This window comes from Pygocentrus nattereri, chromosome 2 (assembly GCF_015220715.1).
Source record: "Pygocentrus nattereri isolate fPygNat1 chromosome 2, fPygNat1.pri, whole genome shotgun sequence".
Classification (NCBI taxonomy): domain Eukaryota; kingdom Metazoa; phylum Chordata; class Actinopteri; order Characiformes; family Serrasalmidae; genus Pygocentrus; species Pygocentrus nattereri.
Window position 1 is genome coordinate 18,854,478 of NC_051212.1, and position 21,754 is coordinate 18,876,231.

Consider the following 21,754-nt stretch of genomic DNA (forward strand, 5'->3'; position numbering starts at 1 on the left):
CCATGGACTTTACAGCCCCTTTGTTCCCGCCCATCCTGCCCTCACCTGTGTCTGTTCCCCCTGGGCCTTCCGTTTCTCCTGTCTCTGTTCCCCGTGGTCCTTCTGTGCCTCCTGTGCCTGTTTCTGTTCCTTCGTTTCTGCCCTGTTCAGTCCCTGGTTTTGTCCTGTTCCCTACTGTTGTGCCTGTGTCGGTTCCCGTTCCTGTTGTGGTTCCCGTTCCTGTGTCTCCTTTTGTTTCTCTTCCTGTTTCTGTTTCTGTACCCATTTCCGTTCCTGTGTCTGTCTTGGTTCCTGTTCCCCTGTCTTTTGCGTGGTCTGTCTTGCGTTCTTGTTTCCCTCGTCCTGTGTCTCCGGTCATCTCTCATTCGGCGTTTTGTGTTGTGCCTCCTCATCCTCCCTCCGTTTTTCATCCTCGTTTTGTTTCGCCTGTTCCTGTGTGTGGTGTGTCTCCGTCTCTGTCGGTTCCTGTTGCCCGTTCTCCGTCTGTGTCTGTTCCCCGTTTTGTTTCTGCCTCTGTGCCTGTTTCTCGTTCTGTTTCTGCCTCTGCTACTGTCACGATGGGCCCCTCCCAGTCCTGTCCATGTGTTTGTGTTTTGGTTTAGTCCATGTGCATTTGTTTTGGTATCTGTAGTCCTGCCCCGCGTTTTGTAACTCCACCCCTGATTGTTTTCACCTGTCCCTCGTTTTCCCTGTATACTTAAGCCCTGTGTTTGCCGGTCTTTGTTTGATGTCTCGGTCTCTGTTTGTTGTGTTGATTCTGGTTTTTGTCATGTCTGTCCCCCGCTCTGTCCGTGTTGGCTATATGAACCTGGACTGTTTTGACCACGACCCTGGATTTGCCCCTAATAAATCTCGCTTATCTCAGCACATGCGTCCGCCTCCTCGCTCCCCGTTACACGTGCACACAGAATGGACAGCTAGTGGACCATGAGAAGATATTAGCTGAATTTGCAAAAAAAGTGTACTGGATTAAAATCACTTACTGCACCTTTAAGAAGCAAATCTTAGCTTGCCAGTTTTAGTCTGTATCTCATCTCTTGCATGGCACGAAAGTTTGGCTGGGAAATTTAAAGGTAGGAAAAACACTGCAATAGTGTACATTATCAGCAAACTAAATTTTGCTTCATGTTTCCCCTAGTTAACTTTGCTGACAATCAAATTGTACAGTAAGAATTCAGGCAACACTACACATTGACTAACACCTGAAGTGGTGCAGTGATAAGAGGGAGCATATTCAGATTCAGCCATTTAATGTTGGCAAACTCACAAATGCAGCGTTGGAAAACACACCAGGGATGAGCATACAAGTCACAGCTGGACAGGCTGATAAAAGACTGAAAGAAGCAAACAATAAGTCAGAGCATTAGAAAAGCAAGACCAGGTCCAGCCATGCAAGCACAGCTGCGAAGACAGACATAAGTGTTCCCAAAAACATCATGAACAAGTATGCACCATGGCACTTTCGGTGGGTGAAAACAGTACAGACAAAGACATCCACCTAGACAGGCAGCCCCACGGAATCACCCACACAGACAACACACCGAAAACCACATTCAAACAGACCCAAATTTGAACGCTTATAAAAATAAGTGTTGACAGTCTCATACACATACACAGAGGGAAAAAGAAAGACACCCATAAGCCCATTCTCCATGTCCTTGAGTGGGTTTAGGATGTCATGTGCTCATCAGCATAAGCCAGGATTAGATGTTTTCTTTCATTTCATGGAAGATCGTTTTGCAGCTGTGTTTTTCAGCACCATTCTGCTGTTTCTAAAGGACGCAATAAAAATCAGCTATTGACTCTCGACTCTCACTTCCCATTTGGATTCCATGAATAATTGATAGTGGAGGAGAATCTTCATGCTTCCATTGTAACGGTTGCACATGGAAGCCTGGAACTCAAGCTTAAGACACATGTGTCACTGTCTTTCGGTCTGTCTCTCTCTCTGAAATCAATTCAAATCTTATTGGCACACTTTTGATCTCTGTCTCTCTCGGAGGTCAGTGTATCCGTTATCACCCTGATGCTGATGTAGCAGATTCACTCCTTTGCGACTGTCAGCTCTCCACTGCTCCTGGTTCATCTTATTTTGATTATGAGCTCAGTAATGTCACTGCAGCTGTTCAGCTATAGATAGCCTTAATGTTTTTTATCAAAAGATGATTATTACAAGAAAGCTGATATTAGTATAATGATTATTACAGGGGTGTTCATGTTATCCATTATCAAGTGAGCTATCAGGCCATAGCAGTATTATCTATAATAACATAAGAAACTACCACATGCTCGCTAATGGTAATCTCTCTGATTACTCTAGGATACATCTGGTGAAGTGCATGGTATAAGGGCTCCAATGGAAGAATATATTGCATGAAAAGCCACGTCCCTTTGACTTGTACACAATGTATACAACATTGTTATTATATACAACAAGGCCTTTCACTTGTTATGATCATGGCTAAATGTGGACTTCTTGGAAAGATGAAAATGGATACACATGCTTCAGGGAAACTCATCCACCAGCAATGGCAGTAATGTGGCAAGGCAGCTTAACACCAGAGAGGGAAGACCGTTCGGCTCCAGAGAATCCAATAAGCTTCGCCAGGCCAGTCGCTATTGCCTTTTATAGGTAAGGACTGTCATGTTGCTATGGCTACCGTACCTGTCGGTTAGAGGGGTGATGACCAGGCGGCCAGAGTTGCCCAGGTACTCGTAACCATATTGGAAGTGTGTGTTGGTCTGTCTGATAATGCAGTCATCCACATCCTGCAGGCAAACACACATGAACACACAAATGCAGCTTTGATTAGTCATTTGACTAATGTGTTCTATCTCCCATAAAATACCACATATTACACTTTCTCTGTGAAATAAAATAAATTCCGCTCCAAGAAGCTTTACTGATAGTACCATTTTAAGCTATAACATATAGTGTTGCCACAGCATTCAGAGCATTGTTTATAATGAATCAGCGTAACCAGCCAATACACACACAGGTAACTGCACATATTCAATCCTATATATTCAATATTTAGCAAAAGTCAGAAACCACCCTTCATTTATTTAATCATATACATCACATTTATTAAGGATAAGTTAAAGAGAAAGTGGGACTCCTAATAACAGTTGACCTGGTAGACCACCAAAACTGTCACCTTCAAATAAACAGCACTTAAATATTTAATCTTTGTGAGATAGGATAAAATCAAGCTCCACACCACTTCAGATCTCAAAATCCACAGGTGTTTCTCTTAATACAATCTTAATACAATCAAATGAATGTTTTTGGGATTAGATCGTAAGAAGCAGAAAATACAACCGACTTCTAAGAACTTTGGAGGTGTGGAATCCATGAAGATTCCTTTGAAAAAAACTGAAGGCAAGTCTCCTGAAGAGAATGGGAAAATGGACACACTAAATATTGACAATTTGATACTATTTTTAGTTGTTGATGCTTCTGTGTAAGTTCTTGTTAAATATTTGTTCTCTGTTTTTTCTTGATGTTCATAAATGAGTAACTCATACTCAAACTACTTTAATAAATGAAGGATGGTCTCTGACTTTTGCTCAGTAGTGTACCATCTCAGTCTCTGTCTCTGACCTTATCCCAATAGAGGCGGAGTTGGCAGAGCCAATCAAAAGCGTTGACGTCACAGCAGCCTGCTTTAGCCAATTTGTCAATGACATCACGTGCATGGACCTCCACTGTAACCAAGGCAACGATCTTGAGGCGCAGGATCTTTGAGAGGTTTCCCCTGATGGCATCAGAGTAGCGGTGCAGCATGGACACCTGCCGCATGACAAAAGCTCACACTTCTGCTTGGTGACACTTACATCATTACTCTGTGTGACATGTTAAGCCACAACGTTTATGGTTTTGGCATGAACTCTGTGACAATCAGCAACATGATTTGTTTTGCTATACAATGCAATGAAAGATTACATTTTAATGACCATGTGTCCAAAAATCAACAGGTAAGACAGCAAACAATCAATGTGTTTCTGTTCCAAGAAAAATAAAACCGTCTGTTTGTAGGACAGGAAGCCCTTAATAAGAAAAGCTCCTCATTTCACCTGCTTCTTCTTCATGGATTTGAGTGCAGATTTGTCTGCTCTCTCTTTGCCTGTAATCAGGGATTTGGTGACATCTGTGGTCCACTGGATTTGACTGGCTGTTATCAGCATCTGCACAAAAACAGAATACAGTTTATCACTTGCCCACATACACTTACAGGCACCCACAAATCAGAGGTCACTCACCTGTCCAGGCCAATCTTTAACCCACTTGTCTCTTTTTCCAGCCATTTTTTTGAGTGCTAGGCAGCAGTTCTTTAGACTATCCTTCAGAGTCCAGCGCATGGTTCGCTCAACATCACATAACCATGCCTATACACAAACAAGCATACAAATAAGAACAGAGGAAAAGCCTGAGTAAGAGTGTATATGTTATACCATTGATTTGTACTCACCTCTACTGGCCCCTCTAGAAGAACAGGGTGAGTGAACTCCACAAACTCTCCATCGGCAGAGAACATTCCACCAGCCTCAGACTTACTACTACTGATCCCCACCTACACACATATACACAGGTGTCAACCCATAAGGTTCACCCCTATATGACATGTGTTATTCACAATTATGGAGCTATATCTTTGCACAAGGTTAGAATACATGGATATCTAGGCTAATATAGTTTCCCCACAATCTTTTGCCAATTAACATCACTAATTCTGGTCCTCTCTTTCTGTTTTATTAGACTAGCTTGAGTGATGTGCTTAGACCTTTTGTGTCAAACACAAGGCCTGTGGGCCTGACCTGAAACAATCCTATGTGGCCCATAAAGGTTTTTTCATTTTCTATTTATATTAGTCCATGTCTCAATGCTCTGCACTACAATCCAGTTACAGCACTGCAACATAATGTGTACCTCCATTCTCCTACCTCAACAACAATCTATAAGACTGTCACAATTGGCCCCTCCCAGTCCTGTACGTGTTTGTGTTTTGGTATAGTCCACGTTCTTCTTTGTTTTGGTATCTGTAGTCCTGCCCCTTGTTTTGTAGCTCCATCCCTGATTGTTTTCACATGTTCCTCGTCTTCCCGGTGTCGTATTTAAGCCCTGTGTTTGCCCTTTGTTTTTGCTGGTCTTTGTTTGCTTTGTTGGTTGTTATATGCTGTGTTGGATGTTCCGTTTTGCTTGTTCTGTTGTAGTCTAGTTTATGTCATGTCTGCCCCCGATCTATCCGTATTGGCTCTATGACCCTGGACTGTCTCGACCCTGATTTTGGATTTGCCCTTAATAAATTTTGCTTATCTCAGCATGTGCGTCGCCTCCTCACTCCCCGTTACAGAGACTGCGATTACACCTCAATTCTACAATTTTACACAAATTTACACAATTCCAAACCAGTCATATCACCAAATGCATTTCACCTGCAGTTTACCTGCAGTTCAACCAAAATAAACACTTAACATCAAGTCTTAAAGAACTTGCAGCAAAGAAAGGATGCCAGGTGTCTAGTTCAAGCCAATAGGTAGGTTTTAAAGATTGAATACCTGGGGACATTTAAATTTTGAATATTTCAAAAGTTCTACTACAAGTATCTATCTTTTACTATTCACATTTTTGTATTTTGAATAAACAATAGCCATTTAGGTTACAGCATAACATTACTTAAAAATGAAATAAAAACCTTTTTTTTTTTTTTCATGGCCAACAGATTGTAGAGATTTTTTACTTTTACAGTTCTAAACCTCTGGCTTAGATTGAGGGTGGTGGTATACTGATTTTACTGTTGCATGCAAACATTACACAGGTTAGGGCTGGGTAGTGAAAACTGGCACACAAAGGGCCATTAACCAAAAAGTAAAAAAAAAAAAAAACTCTATTTTCAGTACTCTGGATAAAAGTTACACCATAAAGTATTGTTAAAATGAAGGATTCTCAAAAATGAATGAAGGAAAGAAGAGAGAGAAAATATCAGACCACATCCAAGTCTGACTGGCTTCTTAATGGAGAGAGTGCAAGAAGAAAATCCACTTAACTGTAACACACTACAGAGCTCCAAGATCTGGCAGTATTTTATTAACGTAAGCTAACATCAGATGAGAACAGTTGCTTATGCAGTTAATGCTTTAAACTAGTAGTTGCCAAATCAAGTATTATGTGAAATCTGCTGAACCACTTAATCAAAAATGTGATTTATCCATCTAGAAAACTACATGAAGAGCAGCACTAACTTTACTCTGTCGCTGGTAAAGAAGGGAAGGTATGGGCGAAACACATCACAAACAGACACAAATGTTTTGAGTGAGGATATTTCAGCAGTTAAGATTACAGCTTTCCAGCCTGCTTTGACTTGCTAGGTTCAGTTCTACTCAATCTAATTTAGCCGTCTACAGGGAAACCACACATTTTAATTACAGCAAAAAGGTCAAGGATGTTATCTGAGAGTCACCAAATTTATCATTAATAATGATTACAGCCTTTTTTAACGGTTTGAGCAAGTGACTCATGTGGAGGGCCAAAAAAGAGGAGAAGATGGAATTATTATTAATAATAGATCTTGTTGGTCACAAATAGATGGAAGGTCAATAAGCAGCCCTAACAGACAAAACAAAACAGATATTACCACAAGTATGAAACTAGCCAAACCAGTCACCAAGTGTCACTGATCAGAACTGAAAAGAGTGTTATGATGTAATAGATTGTTGTGTTTCTCCATGCCCTAATTATGTGCTTGAGCATGCAGCATAACAATCGAAACACAAAGATATATTTTGCTTTTTCAATTCACCATGCAGATCATCCTCTTCTATCTTACCTCTCAGCCCATTGCAGAACACATTCTGACTCTCAGTCTCTCTCTGACTGTATTTAATTGTGTTTGTATGTTTATATAAATAATATATGTACATAAATGCTGCCACATAATGCCACGTAATTTTTGAGTGACTTGGAGAAGTTGCACGCAACACATTCTGTTACACTGGTAGATGTGCAAAACAGAAACTTTTTCACCATACACCCTATCGTTCTATGTAAAGTCATCTGCCAGTCATCTGTTATTAACATATTTGCATCTCTTTTTCATCTACCTCTCCTTCTGAAAAACCTCTAACCTTACATTAAGTGAGTCAAGGGGGGTCTTCTCGTCAACCCTCCAATAAAACATCTTCTATTCTATTGTTTTGTAGATTGATCAGGTGCCATCATTTGTTTGAAATGATGCTATTCAATGTGATCACGTGATGCTTGGCACCTTCATGAAGCTTGTTCCCTGAAGTTGAAATGAGTTTCAAGTGAGTTGCATGATGCTTTATATTATGCAACTCAAGTGAGTTGCAGGATGTTTTACATTAAGCAACTCAAGCGAAATTAGTTTCCTGTAGGTTTCAAGCAACTATATTTGTGTGAACGCTTCACCGTGTACAGCCAGCCTTAGAAATGTACTATAAGGGTATCAGTGACTTTATACAGTTTGAAAGAAGTGAATATAGGGGTTGCTGTCTCTAGAGGTTCACACACACAGATCATGTTAGTGTGTGTTTCAGAGCTGTAGTTGAACACATATCTCTGACCCTGACCCTGATCAGAACCTACATGACCAAGACTAGATTTCAGCTGTCCAGACAAGATCTATTTGCAATACTGATGCACTGAACTCCCAACACCAAGATACAACCCGAGACCATGTGTGTGATGACCTCCCAAGCCCTTGAATACTCTACAGAGTCAGGTTATGACTCCAGTTCTGCTGTCTATATCCTCATTTAAAAGTCCAGACTGCTATGTGTGGGAGTACCTTATTGATGCGAAGGCTCTTGATATTGTCAAAGCATTTTTTGAGGTGAGGCTGTACTGCGCCTGGGTTGCGTGACTGGCCCAGTATCTCCAGTAGATCATCATTGGACAGGAAGTAGAATCGTGGAAATATTTGTCTCTTGGTCTCCAGATACATGTCTAAAGACTTTTGGATCTCCTCCAACTTGCTGTTCATTTCAGACAGCTTCTCAGGCAGACCTAGCAAAGAAAAGATCCACAGCCAGTATTCTCCTTAGCTCTCCCACATTATTCATGACTGCATGCTGTGCTCTGAATTCTGAGAAATCTCAATACTTTTCTCCCATTCCTTTATCAAAGTCAAGTGCACATTTATGAGCAGACTAGTATGTGCACTACCACTCAAAAGTTTAGTATCATTTGTAATATCAGTAACTGTTGCTATGTAATACATAATTATAACATATACAATGTAAATTTAGATATTAGATAAATTAGACACCTAACTATTTAAGATGTTTTCTTCAAAAACAATAATGAAGTACATTTTTATTGCAAATACAAATCTGCCACAATATTTGATCAGCACTTTTGAAATAGTAAGTTTTATTTTTATTTTATTAGCTGTCAGCCATTTTAGAATCATCTATAGCTCCATTCATCATTTTTGATATATTGATCTGATTTTTTTTTCAGCTTCCAAGCTTCCTTCTAACTTCTTGAAACTTGTGAAGTTGTAATAGTAATATATTGAGCAAATTAAAATCATTTTATGCATTTATCTGCAACTAGAAAATATTAGGCCTGTCATGGAATGGAATTTTTGCTGATGATCAACAATAGTAATTAACATTTTATTTATCTTTCTTGGTTCATGATATGCCAGTGTTAAAGAACTAACTTAAAGTGCTTACATTGGGTAATTAGACATGCTGTAGGTAGTTGGCGAGACATATGAATGCAAAAGGTCAGACTAAATAACTGCAATTACCTCAAATAACTGCAGTCAGGTGATTATGTAATAATTGTGACAAGCCTAGAACACATTGATTCCAAACTTTTGAGCAGTAGCTCCAAATTTTTAAATAATTTTTAATGTTTTTTGCACATTCTTATACCTCTCCCAAACAGCAGGTCAAGTACGAGAACGTAACTGCATGCTCATCTAATACAGGTGTTTAGTCTTGGGTGACATAATACAATGAGGACATGTAGTTTTAGTTTTTTTAACTGTATTTCTAATGACACTATAAATTGTATATATAGACACGCACACACACACACACACACACACACACACACACACACACACACACACACACACACACACACACACACACACACAGAAAAGTCAGAGAGGAATCTATTGTTATTCCAACAGCCTCAACAGCTAAATGTGGACAAGTACAGGAAAGTGAACTGCTTTACCTCGTTCACTGGAATAGAAAGGAAATAATGTAGAATTTCTTTTATGTTTATGTTATACCTTGCTGCTCATCTGCTAATCTGCTTTGGCAGTTGAGAAAACTTGCTGGTGGTACAAGACTGCTTGAACAGGGTTGGTTGTCATTTTAGCTCCCCTTGCTGTAATGCTCAGAATGCAGCTCATGTTGTGTTATGAAATGTGTTAGGCACATTTTTTAATGCATCTACGCGTGAAACCCTGTCTGCATAGCTTAAAGTGTCTACATTCGCATCCTTGTGTGAAGTATGTTTCGGGAGCCCAAGTCTGAGTTTCTACTGAGAACATCCTCACATATGAACAACTGCCACACTTTAGGCAGCCTTGCTCTGATGAAATTGACTACACTAACTAGACTGACGCATGTCAAGATTTCAGGCCTGCATTATTCCTTTCATTTACTATCTGAAAGCTGTTGTAAACCAGCCATTTCCCATCTGGGACGACTGCACCCCCCCTGTTTGCACCTGGGTGATGTGTTCCTCGCAGAGCGTTGTTGTCCTTGTTCATTCGGTCCATGATGGTCTTCCAGCTGGAGTTGATGTCATCAAACTCCATGGACTCACGAGGTAGCCGTGCACGAATGTCCTCCCCTAGGAAGATGTTCTTAGGGAGGAAGAGAGTTAGAAATAAATTGTGAAAAGAATCACAGGTGTGTATACAAAGACACGCACTCACACAGGAGATCTCTTCTGACAGCCGCTATGTACTCTCTTCATCACTGTTAAGAGAACAGATGGCGCTGTGCGCTCATGCTGCAGTGTGTGTTTGTGCAATCATCAGAGAGTGTGCGTTTATGTTTATGTATCACTCCAGAGATACTGGGGGTCAAGGCTAACTCAGTGAACCTTCAGCAGTACAAACGTGCTGTTGTGTCTCTTCAGTGATATGGGCTTCATTAAAGGAAATGAATGAGTGTGATTCTACTAAACTCTGCACATGTCAGCTTATGGTGAATCAGTGAAGGTCTGCAGATGTGCATGTGCGTTTGGGAATGCTTGGTTAATCATCTGATCACATTTTAAACAAACACGATGCTGCAGTGTGTGAAAAGTACGGTGGTATGGGAAAAACACACGATACACTTCTTTGGAAAACAGGCCGTATGCACTGCATATGTGAATTCACATGTGTAACTGATGTACATAATAATGTATGTGTGTTTGCAAAGCCTGTAAATGTGGATGATAAAGTGAAATGCTTATAGTATAGTACTTATGGTATAGTACATGCACAAATGTGAGTAACACCATGTAAACGTGTGTCAAGTTATTACAATTTATTACTGTTTTTATTTAGTATCTGGCCACAATTCTGTGCTTTTGTGTTTGTGTGTGTTTGTCTTTGTGTGCATACCTCCAGGTACATCCACTGTCTCTGGACAGTAAGGATCATCTCTATGACCTCCAGCACTAGTGACAGGCAGCGCTCCCAACGGTCCACCTCTTTCTCAAAAGCCCTGACAAAGCGCGAGGCTTTCATTGTGGACAGAGTCACCTGGTTATCCTCCAGAGCCTGGAACACTTCCTCTGTACCTCTAAAGAGAGCAAACATACAAACACATGTAGAATTAGAAAACTGATAAACATTGCACATTCACAAAATACATTAGCCAAACTACATGAGCCAATTATGTTAAACCAACAGATATCCAGACAACATACAAACAGACACACACACACACACACACATGTGAATATATGAATATAAGGTAACACAGAGGTAAAATAAACTGTGCGATGCTTTTGAAACTTCTTTGCTGGGCCCTGAGTTTTACCCATCAAAGGGCTGACAAAGTGATTTTAACTCTGTGTCTCTGAACTTTATTGCTGCTTTACCAGGATAAGATAATAACACAGAGATAAAATCACTTTGTTATCTATCAACATGGGTATAAACCAAAGAGCTCTCAGCTCAAACGAGAAAAGAAAATACATATTCACATACTGGCCCGACACACAGTGAGAAAAATAGTAAGAGAGGCAAGAACAAGTCCAAAGATCACATTTTCACAACTGCAAATTATAGTTGCATCGCCGAGTTCCACTGTTTTATTGAGTTTGAGTTTATTGGATGAGTTCCAGAAAAGAAGCCCTCCATGAGACCAAGACACAAATCCCAGAGTCTGAACTTTGCCAAGCAACAATGGAATTACAACTGGAATCATATGTTGAGATCAGATGCGACAAAAATTTAGCTTACTAGTCATGCACACCATCATTATTTTTGGCAAAGGAGACAAGAGTACTCATGGTAAAATATAGTGGTGGCTCATTGATGCTTTGGGGCTGTTTTGCTGCCAGTGGTTCAGGGGCTCTTGTTAATGTAAATGGCATAATGAATTTCATTCAATACCAGAACATGTACAGTACTGTACTAGACTACTTTTGGAGTGTGTCTGTGGACATTTCTGCCCGCCATCCCAAGCTGTTCCCATAAAGTCGGAAGCATAGAATTGTCCAAAATGTCTTGCTATGCCAAGTATTAACATTTCACTTCACTGGAACTAAAGAGCCTAGGCCAACCCCTGAAATAAAACCCCATAGCATTATACCTCCTCCACCAAACTTTACAGTTGGCACAATGCAGTCAGACAGGTAACATTCTCCTGGCATTTGCCAAATCAGACTCATCCCTCAGACAGCCAGATAGAGAAGTGTGATTTGAGGCCAGTGTCGGTGTGCTTTACACGAATGCCATACAATGTCTGGCATTGTGCTTGGTGATGTAAGGCTTGCTTGCAGAAGTTTAGCCATGGAAACTCATGCCATGAAGCTCTCAGTACACAGTTTTTGTCCTGATGTTAAGGTTTGGAACTTAGTTATTAAGTCAGCAGAGCATTGGCGACTTTTATGCACTGTGCACTTTTATGCACTACCACTCACAGCTGATATCTAGGAAGGAAGAAATTTTGCAAACTGATTTGCTGCATCCTACTACAGTACCACACATGTGTGTGTGTGTGTGTGTGTGTGTGTGTGTGTGTGTGTGTGTGTGTGTGTGTGTGTGTGTGTAAACACACACACACACACACACATATATATATATATATATATATATATATATATATATATATACTGTATATACTATATATAAAATTCCATTTTTTTGCCCAACATACATACTAATATGTAATAATAGTACTGTATATACACAAATAATACTAATATATTATTATATAATATATAATAATAATCAGACACTAACCCTAACGTGAATCTTAACCTAAGTAACCAAAAATAAATCTTTTCACTCTTGCAGTTTTAAACAATGAAACATGGATCTTTTGTAGGATTATTTTACTGGTCCAGAAATTGTAGGTTTTATTTGTTTTTTCTTTAAAAAAAAAAAAATAAATAAAAAAAAATATATACATTTTTTTGTACCCATTTTCCCCGTTTCAGTCAGGGCCAATTCAACTCTCACCCACCAGGTATAACTCCCCCTGTTGCACAACAACTCAGGATGTCAGGGTATTTTTGTCTTGAAAACATACAAAAAACAAAGCACATGCACAGACACACACACACACACACACACACACACACACACACACACACACAGAGTCTCAAGTTTTTAAATACTGACTAGCACCGCCAGAAAACCTACATGGTGACAATGACATCTAATTCGATCTGAACGGTCCATTCACCCATTCTCTTTACCTCTCTTGCTCTTCATCAGGCACATTTATACACACACACAGACACACACACACACACATACAGACACACACACACACACACACACACACACACGTATGGGCTGAGACAGTGGAGCAGCAGGAAAGATGCAGCAAACAAAAGGAAAGGAAAGGAAAGGACAAAGTGAACAGCAGTGGCCCTCGACCCCCTCCTTAGTGTACTGCGTTTCCATGGCAGCAGCCTCACGCCGCTGCAACCGTCGCCATGCCAACAGCAGAGTTGGCTTTACTGCAAAGTAGAGACACGGCTTCTGGCACCTGATGTGCACACATACATACACATGTAACCACACTCCTTACCTCTACTTTTCATCTGCACACAGGATCTCATTTCATTTACATGCAGGAGGCCCTCAGATCCACATACATGTCTAATACCTAGCATTTTTACAGTTCACTCATAAATCTTTTTCTTTCCTCTATATATAAAAGCCACTCCACTAAAGCCACAGGTGTGTGGAGAGCAACCTCTCTTTCATCAGTCTCTCTCTGCCTTCCTCTGTTCCCCTTGTCATCCACCTCTATGCACTGTAATTGGAGTCTCTCTATGAGATGGCTGAGCTGAAGTACCATCTGATGGCAGGTACACATAAAAACACACACACAAAGATGCACCTCTCATGTCTCATGTCCATGTTCACAATATCTGTTTGGACTTTGAAGGGCAAGGCTGTTGGAAAAGACAGAAGCCACCTTCAAAGTGAATTACTCTCACTTAAAGGGCCCATATAATAAAAACATATTTTCTTTGCTTTTTGAATATGAAAAGCTTAATGTAGTATGTAGTATGTTAAAGCTATAATAAACGTGCAAGTATGGAAGAAAACTTTATAACCCTGGTGGTGCCTCAGACCTTGAGCGGATGATATTAGGGTAGGATGTAAGTCAATGTACAAGGATGTAAGTCAATTGACTTGCTATCATATCTTAATCAGTATAATGATATCACTTAATATAATGATAGACACATGTTTTTGAGCCTGTGTGTGTGACATTTATATATATATGTGTGTGTGTGTGTGTGTGTGTGTGTGTGTGTATTTTTGTTTTACTAAAAATACAAATTAAATTTGTTTCAATTAAATTCACCTCAGCAGCGATTTCACATTACATACTTCCAAGGTGAATAAATTTCATGTGCGAAAACTCAGCTTTGGCCAATTTGGGTCCTCAACTAAAAGCACTGCTGCTTTGTCTATGGTGACGTCTGAAGGGTCTGTTCTTCATATAGCAGAACTGCCTATAAGTAAACACATTAAATTGAGAATGCATGATACACAGCCAGTCAGAAGACTGTATCCTTTGTGGTTTTACTGTTTGTTTTAAACAAGTCAGACAGCTTGATAACTGTAGTGTTAGCTCCTTGGCTAACCACAGCTGTACACTCCACTGCTACAGCTACAGATAAGTGTGCAGCACTGTACTCTCACGAGTTTGCAGTTATCTGATATGATTATGTTTGCTTCTGTGTTGTTACTGTTTATGCTTAGTTAGCAAGCTGGCTAACTGCACCAATTGCTAACGTCACCAGTCTTCCACACCAGTCTCAGTCACACCCATTTCTGCAAATGTCTAATGTGATTGCGGCTTTAAAGGAGACAACACCAAAGTCTCTAAACGGGTTGTCAACCTTATATGTGTTAATTGCTGATGTGTTCATTAGCTGATCAAATGTTAGAGCAAAGAAAGCACTAAAAAGTGCAGGGCACGGGTCCTCCAGGAGCAGCATGAGAAGCACTGAACTACATCAATGTTTCCCATCTCTAGCCCTGGAACCCCCCTGAATCCCCACTCTAACACACCTGATTCAGCTCATAAAGAGCTTAATCACTAGCTAATGATATGACTCAGGTGTGCTGGAGCGAGGAAAACACAAACCATGTGTAGGCAGACCTCCAGGACTAGAGAAACAGTAATCTACATATTCACACACAAACACACACATGCTCACCACATATGCACAAACACTCCCTTGCTCCCTCTCTAACCGTGCCCAGGAGAGGAAAAAGCGGGAGCAGGTTGTCATGGTAGTGAGGGAGAGAGTGTGATTTTCCAGCATCAGAAGGAAAAAGAGAGTGAAAGGAGGGAAAGCGAGTAAAAATGAGTATGGAGAAAGGCAGGAGAGAATCCCCTGGGCAGGAGAGATGAAGAGAAAAAAAAAAAAAAAGAGAGAGAGAGAGAGAGAGAGAGAGAGAGAGAGAGAGAGAGAGGAAGGGAAAGAGATGTAGAGACAGAGGCAGAGAGAAGGAGAGATGTGGTTCACTTGACCTCCAGCGACAACATGAAAAGAGGCTGAAGCTCGTGCCTTGGGCAGCTCCTACTCTCTCTCTCTCTCTCTCTCTCTCTCTCTCTCTCTCTCTCTCTCTCTCTCACTCTCTCTCTCACACACACACACACACACACACACTCACTCACCCACCATATAAACACTATGTTTACAAACATTTAAGCTTAAAGTTAATCTGTTATCCTTTTATACATAGAAGAAAATGTGTAATATTACAGTGCATTACTGGCAGCCGTTTCTCCAGGGATATACTGTTTATTTACATCACTATATTAAAGAAATAAAACACAATTTTTCTAAATACACCTGATTTCTGCATTTGTTAAGTTTTTCCTGCATTCCTGTATTTCTAATGTACAGCTCCTCAGTGCTAAACAGCAAACTGACAAAAACCAATAAAAAAGCAAGGAACGCTGCTTCCTTGCTGCTTAAGATTGCACAAAGTACCAATCATGTTCTAAATATGCTTTACAAATGACAACTGAGTACTGTAAAATACAACATTTTAACATCTTTGACAAGAAGCTGGACCTGTTTCTCCTAGAATGCATTTCGTACAACAATGTGCAGGATTTTAGGAATACACTGGATCACTGCACTGCATCTGCTGTAAATTTACATCAGTTCTTTACAGTGTAATGTCAGTTGATAAAGTTAATGGGTCCATGACTCCTGAGTTCTGCTACTCGACGCTAAAGAGTGTCCTAGGACGCTGGCATAGCTTGTTTTGATTGAGCTCTGTTTTGCTCCTATTAAAATAACACTGAAGGGAACTTTGTATGGTATTGTAAACGTTAACCAGATGGAAAGGAAATGTGGTTTCCAGAAAGGAAAGGAAACCACATTTCCAGAAAAGAAGCATACTGCTTAACAGTAGCGGCAGAGCTATGCTCTTACACAAGGGGCAAATCTCAGTAGCTGGCCCTCCTACTAGCACAACAGTCCATGACCATGGGAAAATATTTTGTGTATGTTGTGTGGTGCTTTTTTGGAAAATAACAGAAATTTCATGAGACAGGAATGCCTGTATGATGCTTGAAAAACAGTTTATAATAAACATTTTCTAATCTACACTTTAACATAATTACAAGTAGAGGGAATATAAAAATGCAAGGTGTACTGCCCTGTAAACTAACTGACCACTTCAAGTTGATTATTTTTAACTGCACGTACTGCGCAAAAACGTCTTTGACGTGCTGCCTAGAGAGTGCACAACACTGGGCACATGTACACAAAAACAGTGAACAAAACTCTTTCTAACTGAAAACACATCTTACTATATTTCAGCTGGGCAGAAATATTTTGTAATAACAGATGTATAATCGCCATTGTTATTGTCAGTTATAGTTACAGAAAAAAAAATCTGACTACATGTTTATGAAAATGAATATAGGGTGATTACTAGCATGATTCCATTCAAACCACAAACTCTACAGATAAGTCGGTATTTTATTTTTAATGGCACAAATAGGATCCATATTGCCAGATTTTACAGCAGAAAACAGATCTGGAATTAAGCTTTTTCATTCTCACTTGATACAATGTAAATCTTTACAGCTTCCACCCTGATAAATCAATATTTTGCTAACTTTAACTTGACAGAATGCAGTGCTTAAATAACCTAGCATTAACTAAAAGTTCCAAAAGGATTTCTTTTTTCAATTGTTTTCCAGCGATGGGTGCAAAATGGTACAATGTGTAAACTATCATTATTTTTAAAGACAATCAGTTTTTATAGACCGCCATTACCACTAAATGCTACAAGACTGCTTATAAATAATATTGCAATCTGTGGTCATCAAAGTCCACGTACAAATATGAAAACTAAACTAAACTAACTGAAGTTTGTGCAAAAAAAAGGTTCTGCGCAGGTACATTTTTCATTTATCAAGGTACAAACAATGTAAATGCTCCCTCAAAGCTACAACAATGGTTTTAAGGTCCAACTGTCTACCCTAAATAAGTTTGTCCCAGAGGTATTTTTCCCTTTTCATAACCAATAGCTATAAAACAAAACAATAAAACAAAAAACTTGGAGATAAGAAAGGAGTCAGTACAACTTGTTGTACATTAATATGTTAAAATATAACTAATGATATGAATAATAGCACAGTTATATTTTATAACTAAAGGTAGTGAAAATGTGACAAGAGGGGCACCACCCAAGTTACAGTGTATTACCTTTTTTTCCCTGAGAGTGTATCTAACCACTATGTTCCCATCTCTTCCCTGTTCCTCAGTCCTGTCTCTTAGCCCTACAATTAGTCAGAAGTGCAGAGAATTCCAGCCCAAGTACTCAAGAGCTCTCTCCCCTCCTACAATCACACAGTCTCTTCCCATACTACAAACACATGTCGAAGGTCTGGTCCAAATTCACAAATTCAATATTGCTGTGTGACACTGATATACAGGTACAGGCAATATGCCACCTATGCATCAACTTCAAAGATGTTCTATGTACACAGCTATAGCTGAACAATGCCAGAGCCAAGCATTTCCTCAAACATAGCAAATAAGGTTCACGCTCACACATGCTTTATATATGAATTGCTCTAAACAAATACTCACATTAATAAACAAGACATGTACTGCTCTGACATCATGACTAATTCTAAGTAGACCACACACCCCTTTCACATTAATCAGTCCAGTCAGGTAAGGCCCATTTCTCTCCCTCATAAGCAGTTTTCTTCCCAAATCAATAATGCTTTTCTGGCATGACTGTCAGAATACAGTGCTATCAAAGTCTGTACTGTTTGACAATGAGAATGCATAACCGGGATCTAACTAAGTGCAAATGAAGTGACGGTCAGCATAAAAAAGATGTGCAGGATCACCCACTCTATTTACTCTATTTTATTGGCAAAAAGAAGATTAAATAGTCACAACTTTCACTGTGGGCTTGCTGGTACATTAACATTTTGTGGAATTTTTACGTTCTTAAGTTCAGAGCAAGTGTTCTTACTTGCTCATGTTCCAATAAGTTACCTGTGGCTGAGTGCTGGCAAATGCAGTGTTCAATCCACTACTTCCTTGTTTTGAAGTCACAGGGTATAAAATAACAGAAATAAAATTTACAGTAACAAAGAGAACCGGAATAAACAAAAATTTAAAGCATTATCTCAATTGTAAAGCCCAGAGCATTCTGTTTTAAATAATCTGTAGATGCTGTCTTATTTTACTGTGCAAGAGCAGGATGTTTTACATGGTTGGGGAGAAGAACTGTTGCTGGAGGAAAAAATCTCTATGATTAATAGTACAGGAAATGCATTTAACCTTCAGTTGCACTGAACTGCAATATCTGCATTCAATTCAAGTCTGTTTCTCTCATAGGCACACTCAAGTACCTCCCACAGTGTCATACAGCAAGCAATGCAGGCAAGAAGCAATGTGGTACTTCTGAGATGGAGAGAGAGACAGAATGAGAAAGATAGAGAGAAATAGACAGATAGAGACAGACAGAAAATGGGGGAGAGAGAGAAAAAGAAAAAAAGAGAGAGAGTGTGTGTGAGACAGACAGAGAGCTATATATATTGTCACACAGCGGGACATAGTGAACTGCACTCATTACTGCTCTCCGCAGAAGACTACAGCTCCCTGAAACTCTTATTCATCACCAACTACATCGGCAATCTGCACGCCTGTGTGAGAGTGTGTGTGTGCGTTCGCATGAATGTGATTATGCATACTGCCTGAGTGATCATATGTGTGGAACTCTGCGCCTGAGGGCATGTTTGTGGAACGTGCCATGTGAGAGTGTGTGTGTCTATGTTGATTGAAGGCTTGTCTCGGAGGAGCAGAAGGTGAGAGACAGGCAGAGGAGACTGACAAAAAGCTCAGTGCACTACAGCACCTCCAAACTAACCTCACACCTGTATACACACTGATTTATACACACTAAATACCACTATTTCACTTCTATCTACATCATACTACTCGACCCCCTGACACATACATACAAACACAGCCCTTAACTGCTTCTCTCTCTCTCACACACACACAAATACCACTCTCTCTCTCTCTCTCTCAAACACACACACTGTTACAATATACTGGATTAGTATCTGCAGTGATACTGACCTTATTAAGAGGGGTGGAGCACAGAGTTCCTCCAGTCCAGAGTTATGGTCAACCATTTGTCATTTTTAAACATTCTAGAAGAATAGAATTTAACATCTGCACAATTTTGTAAAGAATGTTGGTGTCTACTATAGTACATTAGCTTCTACTGTGTATTTAGATAAAATGCAGTCATATGTAGAACCATTATTCTCCTAGTATATGCTAGTATAAGAAGTTCCTCTTGGTGCAGCTGTCAACATACACTTCATTAAAAATAATACGCAGTGTCAGAAAATAAGAGCACTGGGTACATTTTAATCTCCCAAAGTTGAATCTATGAAAATGTACCCTTAAGGTACAACTTTGTCTGTAAGGTCCAATGGTGTACCTTAAATGAGTTTTAATGTTCAGGGGAAAATAGCATGTTTGTACCTTTTTATGACTTTAAAATAGAAAAATAAAAAGATGCAAGACAGGGTGTATAAAGTCAACTTAAAATATAGAACTGCAATGGAATATGGTGCAATTATATAGATCAACTGTAGACGATTATCCAAATCAAGTGGAATCATATACTACATGTACTAAACTCACTGTCTACATTATTAAAACGCCCTCCTTTGTACTTACAGGACCTTTTATGTGCTCCACCTATTTTATAGGTGTATTATTTATGCAGGCGGACAATTAAAGACTGCAGCCCATCTGTTGTTACACACTTTACCAGCCCATTGCAGCCCATTCATCCTTGGTTAGTTACTGACCACAAGTCTGATTTGATTTAGATATTATTTAATTTGTGCAGCACTGGTGCTAGCATGGTAGCGTGTGGTGCAGGTATGTGTTGGTGGTGTAAAACACAGTGGTGTTGATGGGGTTTTTGCACATATCACTGCTGTGTTGAAAGTGGAACAGCACCTGAAAATATAAGAGCAGCTCTGTGGTCAGAGAATGGCCACTGATCAAGGGCTAGAGAATGGCAACGCAAAGTGTTCATTAGCAGATCTGACTGTACACCAGTAAGGTGGAGCTACAAGGTTGCCAAGTGCAATAAAGTGGCCAGTAAGTGTATATACACAAAAAACAACAACAATCTACAACTTATATAAAAATGCAGTGCATGTAATACAAAGTCACATTCAAAGTTGTGTGTATACATATAAACAATATGTAAAACTGCAGTTGAGAGCAGAGGATAAATACATTATGTACATTTACATATCTGCTAATGATTACAGAAGACAGAAGTGAGAGGGTGTCTTACTTTGGAGGTTTACGGCCTGGTAAATGAAAGTGAACATACTATGTTCACTGCAATGTGCATCATAATGTTGAAGCATTTAATGTGCATGGATTTATGTCTATGTGTTCTGCTACTACAAAACACAAGTGACTAAAAGTACTGCTATCAGATCAATACCTTTTTGGCAGCTCTTTATCGACAGATTGAGTTCAGATATCAGATGTATCAGTAGAGAAAAGGCAGGATCAATGCATCCCCAACATACACAATTCTGAAGTAAATTAAAATGGGGGAGAAATGCAGCAGGCAAAGATAGAGACTATACACACATTTCAAAGGATGCCAAATAATCAGTAACAAATGCCTGGCAGGGCTGAGTTTAGAATAATTGAGAACACATCCATGAATGACAATCCCTCCACGTGTATACAGCATAGTGGTCCTTTTCATCAGGAGCACAATTCAATAACTTGTTTGAATGGGTTTGTAGTGTGTGCATACGTGTGTGCCTGTGTGCTTACATATGTGCCTGTGTATTTGGGAGGGCAGTGGGGGCAGGCCATGACTTCTCCATTGTCCCATAGCTGAAAGGTGAGTTAATCAGTGAGCAACGTGAGCTGAGTACTGCAAGGGACTGACTCCAGCAAAACCCTTTACTCCATACCGTCTCTATCTATCATGCCCCTTTTCTCTCCTTTTTCTCCTTCTCACCTCTCTCTCTCTCTCTCTTCCTTGCCTTCTCTCTTTCTGTCTCCTTCTCTCGTCTCTCTCTATATCTTGCTTTTCCTGCTGCCCTCTCATCCTGGTCAATTTTGTCTTTCTTCCTTTATGTTCTCTTTTCTCCTTCCCCTTTTTCTTTCGCTGTTTTCCCTTTCTTTTTTCTCTCTCCCTTGCCCTCTTTCTCCCTTTCTCTTCATCTGTCTCTCTCTTGCTCTTTCAGTCAGTACTACTTTTCTCTTTCTATCCTTTTCTCTCATTTGTTCTCTATCTCTCGTTTCTTGTACCCTCTCTTTCTCTTTCTACCTCTTTATATCTCTCGCTTTTTCTCTCTCTCTCTTTCTCTCTTCCTTCTCTCTCTCGGCTCAATCAGTGGGCTTGGCTAGGGATGCTAATTGAATTGGGCTGCAGGTCTAATTCTAATCTGCAGCAGATGGCTAGAACATTCCTGCTTCCTCCAGCAGCAGCAGCAGCAAAACAGCAACCTGAAGTCA

The 21,754-nt window shown here is 39.8% G+C and overlaps 1 protein-coding gene across 1 annotated transcript in view; it reads right to left on the reverse strand.

Moving 5' to 3' along the window:
* The window catches only part of dnah2 (dynein, axonemal, heavy chain 2), a 220,040-nt gene that overhangs the window by 97,859 nt on the left and 100,427 nt on the right, over positions 1-21,754 (reverse strand). The window contains exons 29-36 of the mRNA XM_037533256.1: positions 10,605-10,785; positions 9,716-9,854; positions 7,809-8,026; positions 4,473-4,574; positions 4,264-4,389; positions 4,078-4,188; positions 3,605-3,793; positions 2,666-2,769 (exon numbers count right to left, since the gene is read on the reverse strand). Of these exons, the coding sequence (XP_037389153.1) occupies positions 2,666-2,769; positions 3,605-3,793; positions 4,078-4,188; positions 4,264-4,389; positions 4,473-4,574; positions 7,809-8,026; positions 9,716-9,854; positions 10,605-10,785 (1,170 nt within the window). The remainder of the gene's footprint in view (positions 1-2,665; positions 2,770-3,604; positions 3,794-4,077; positions 4,189-4,263; positions 4,390-4,472; positions 4,575-7,808; positions 8,027-9,715; positions 9,855-10,604; positions 10,786-21,754) is intronic.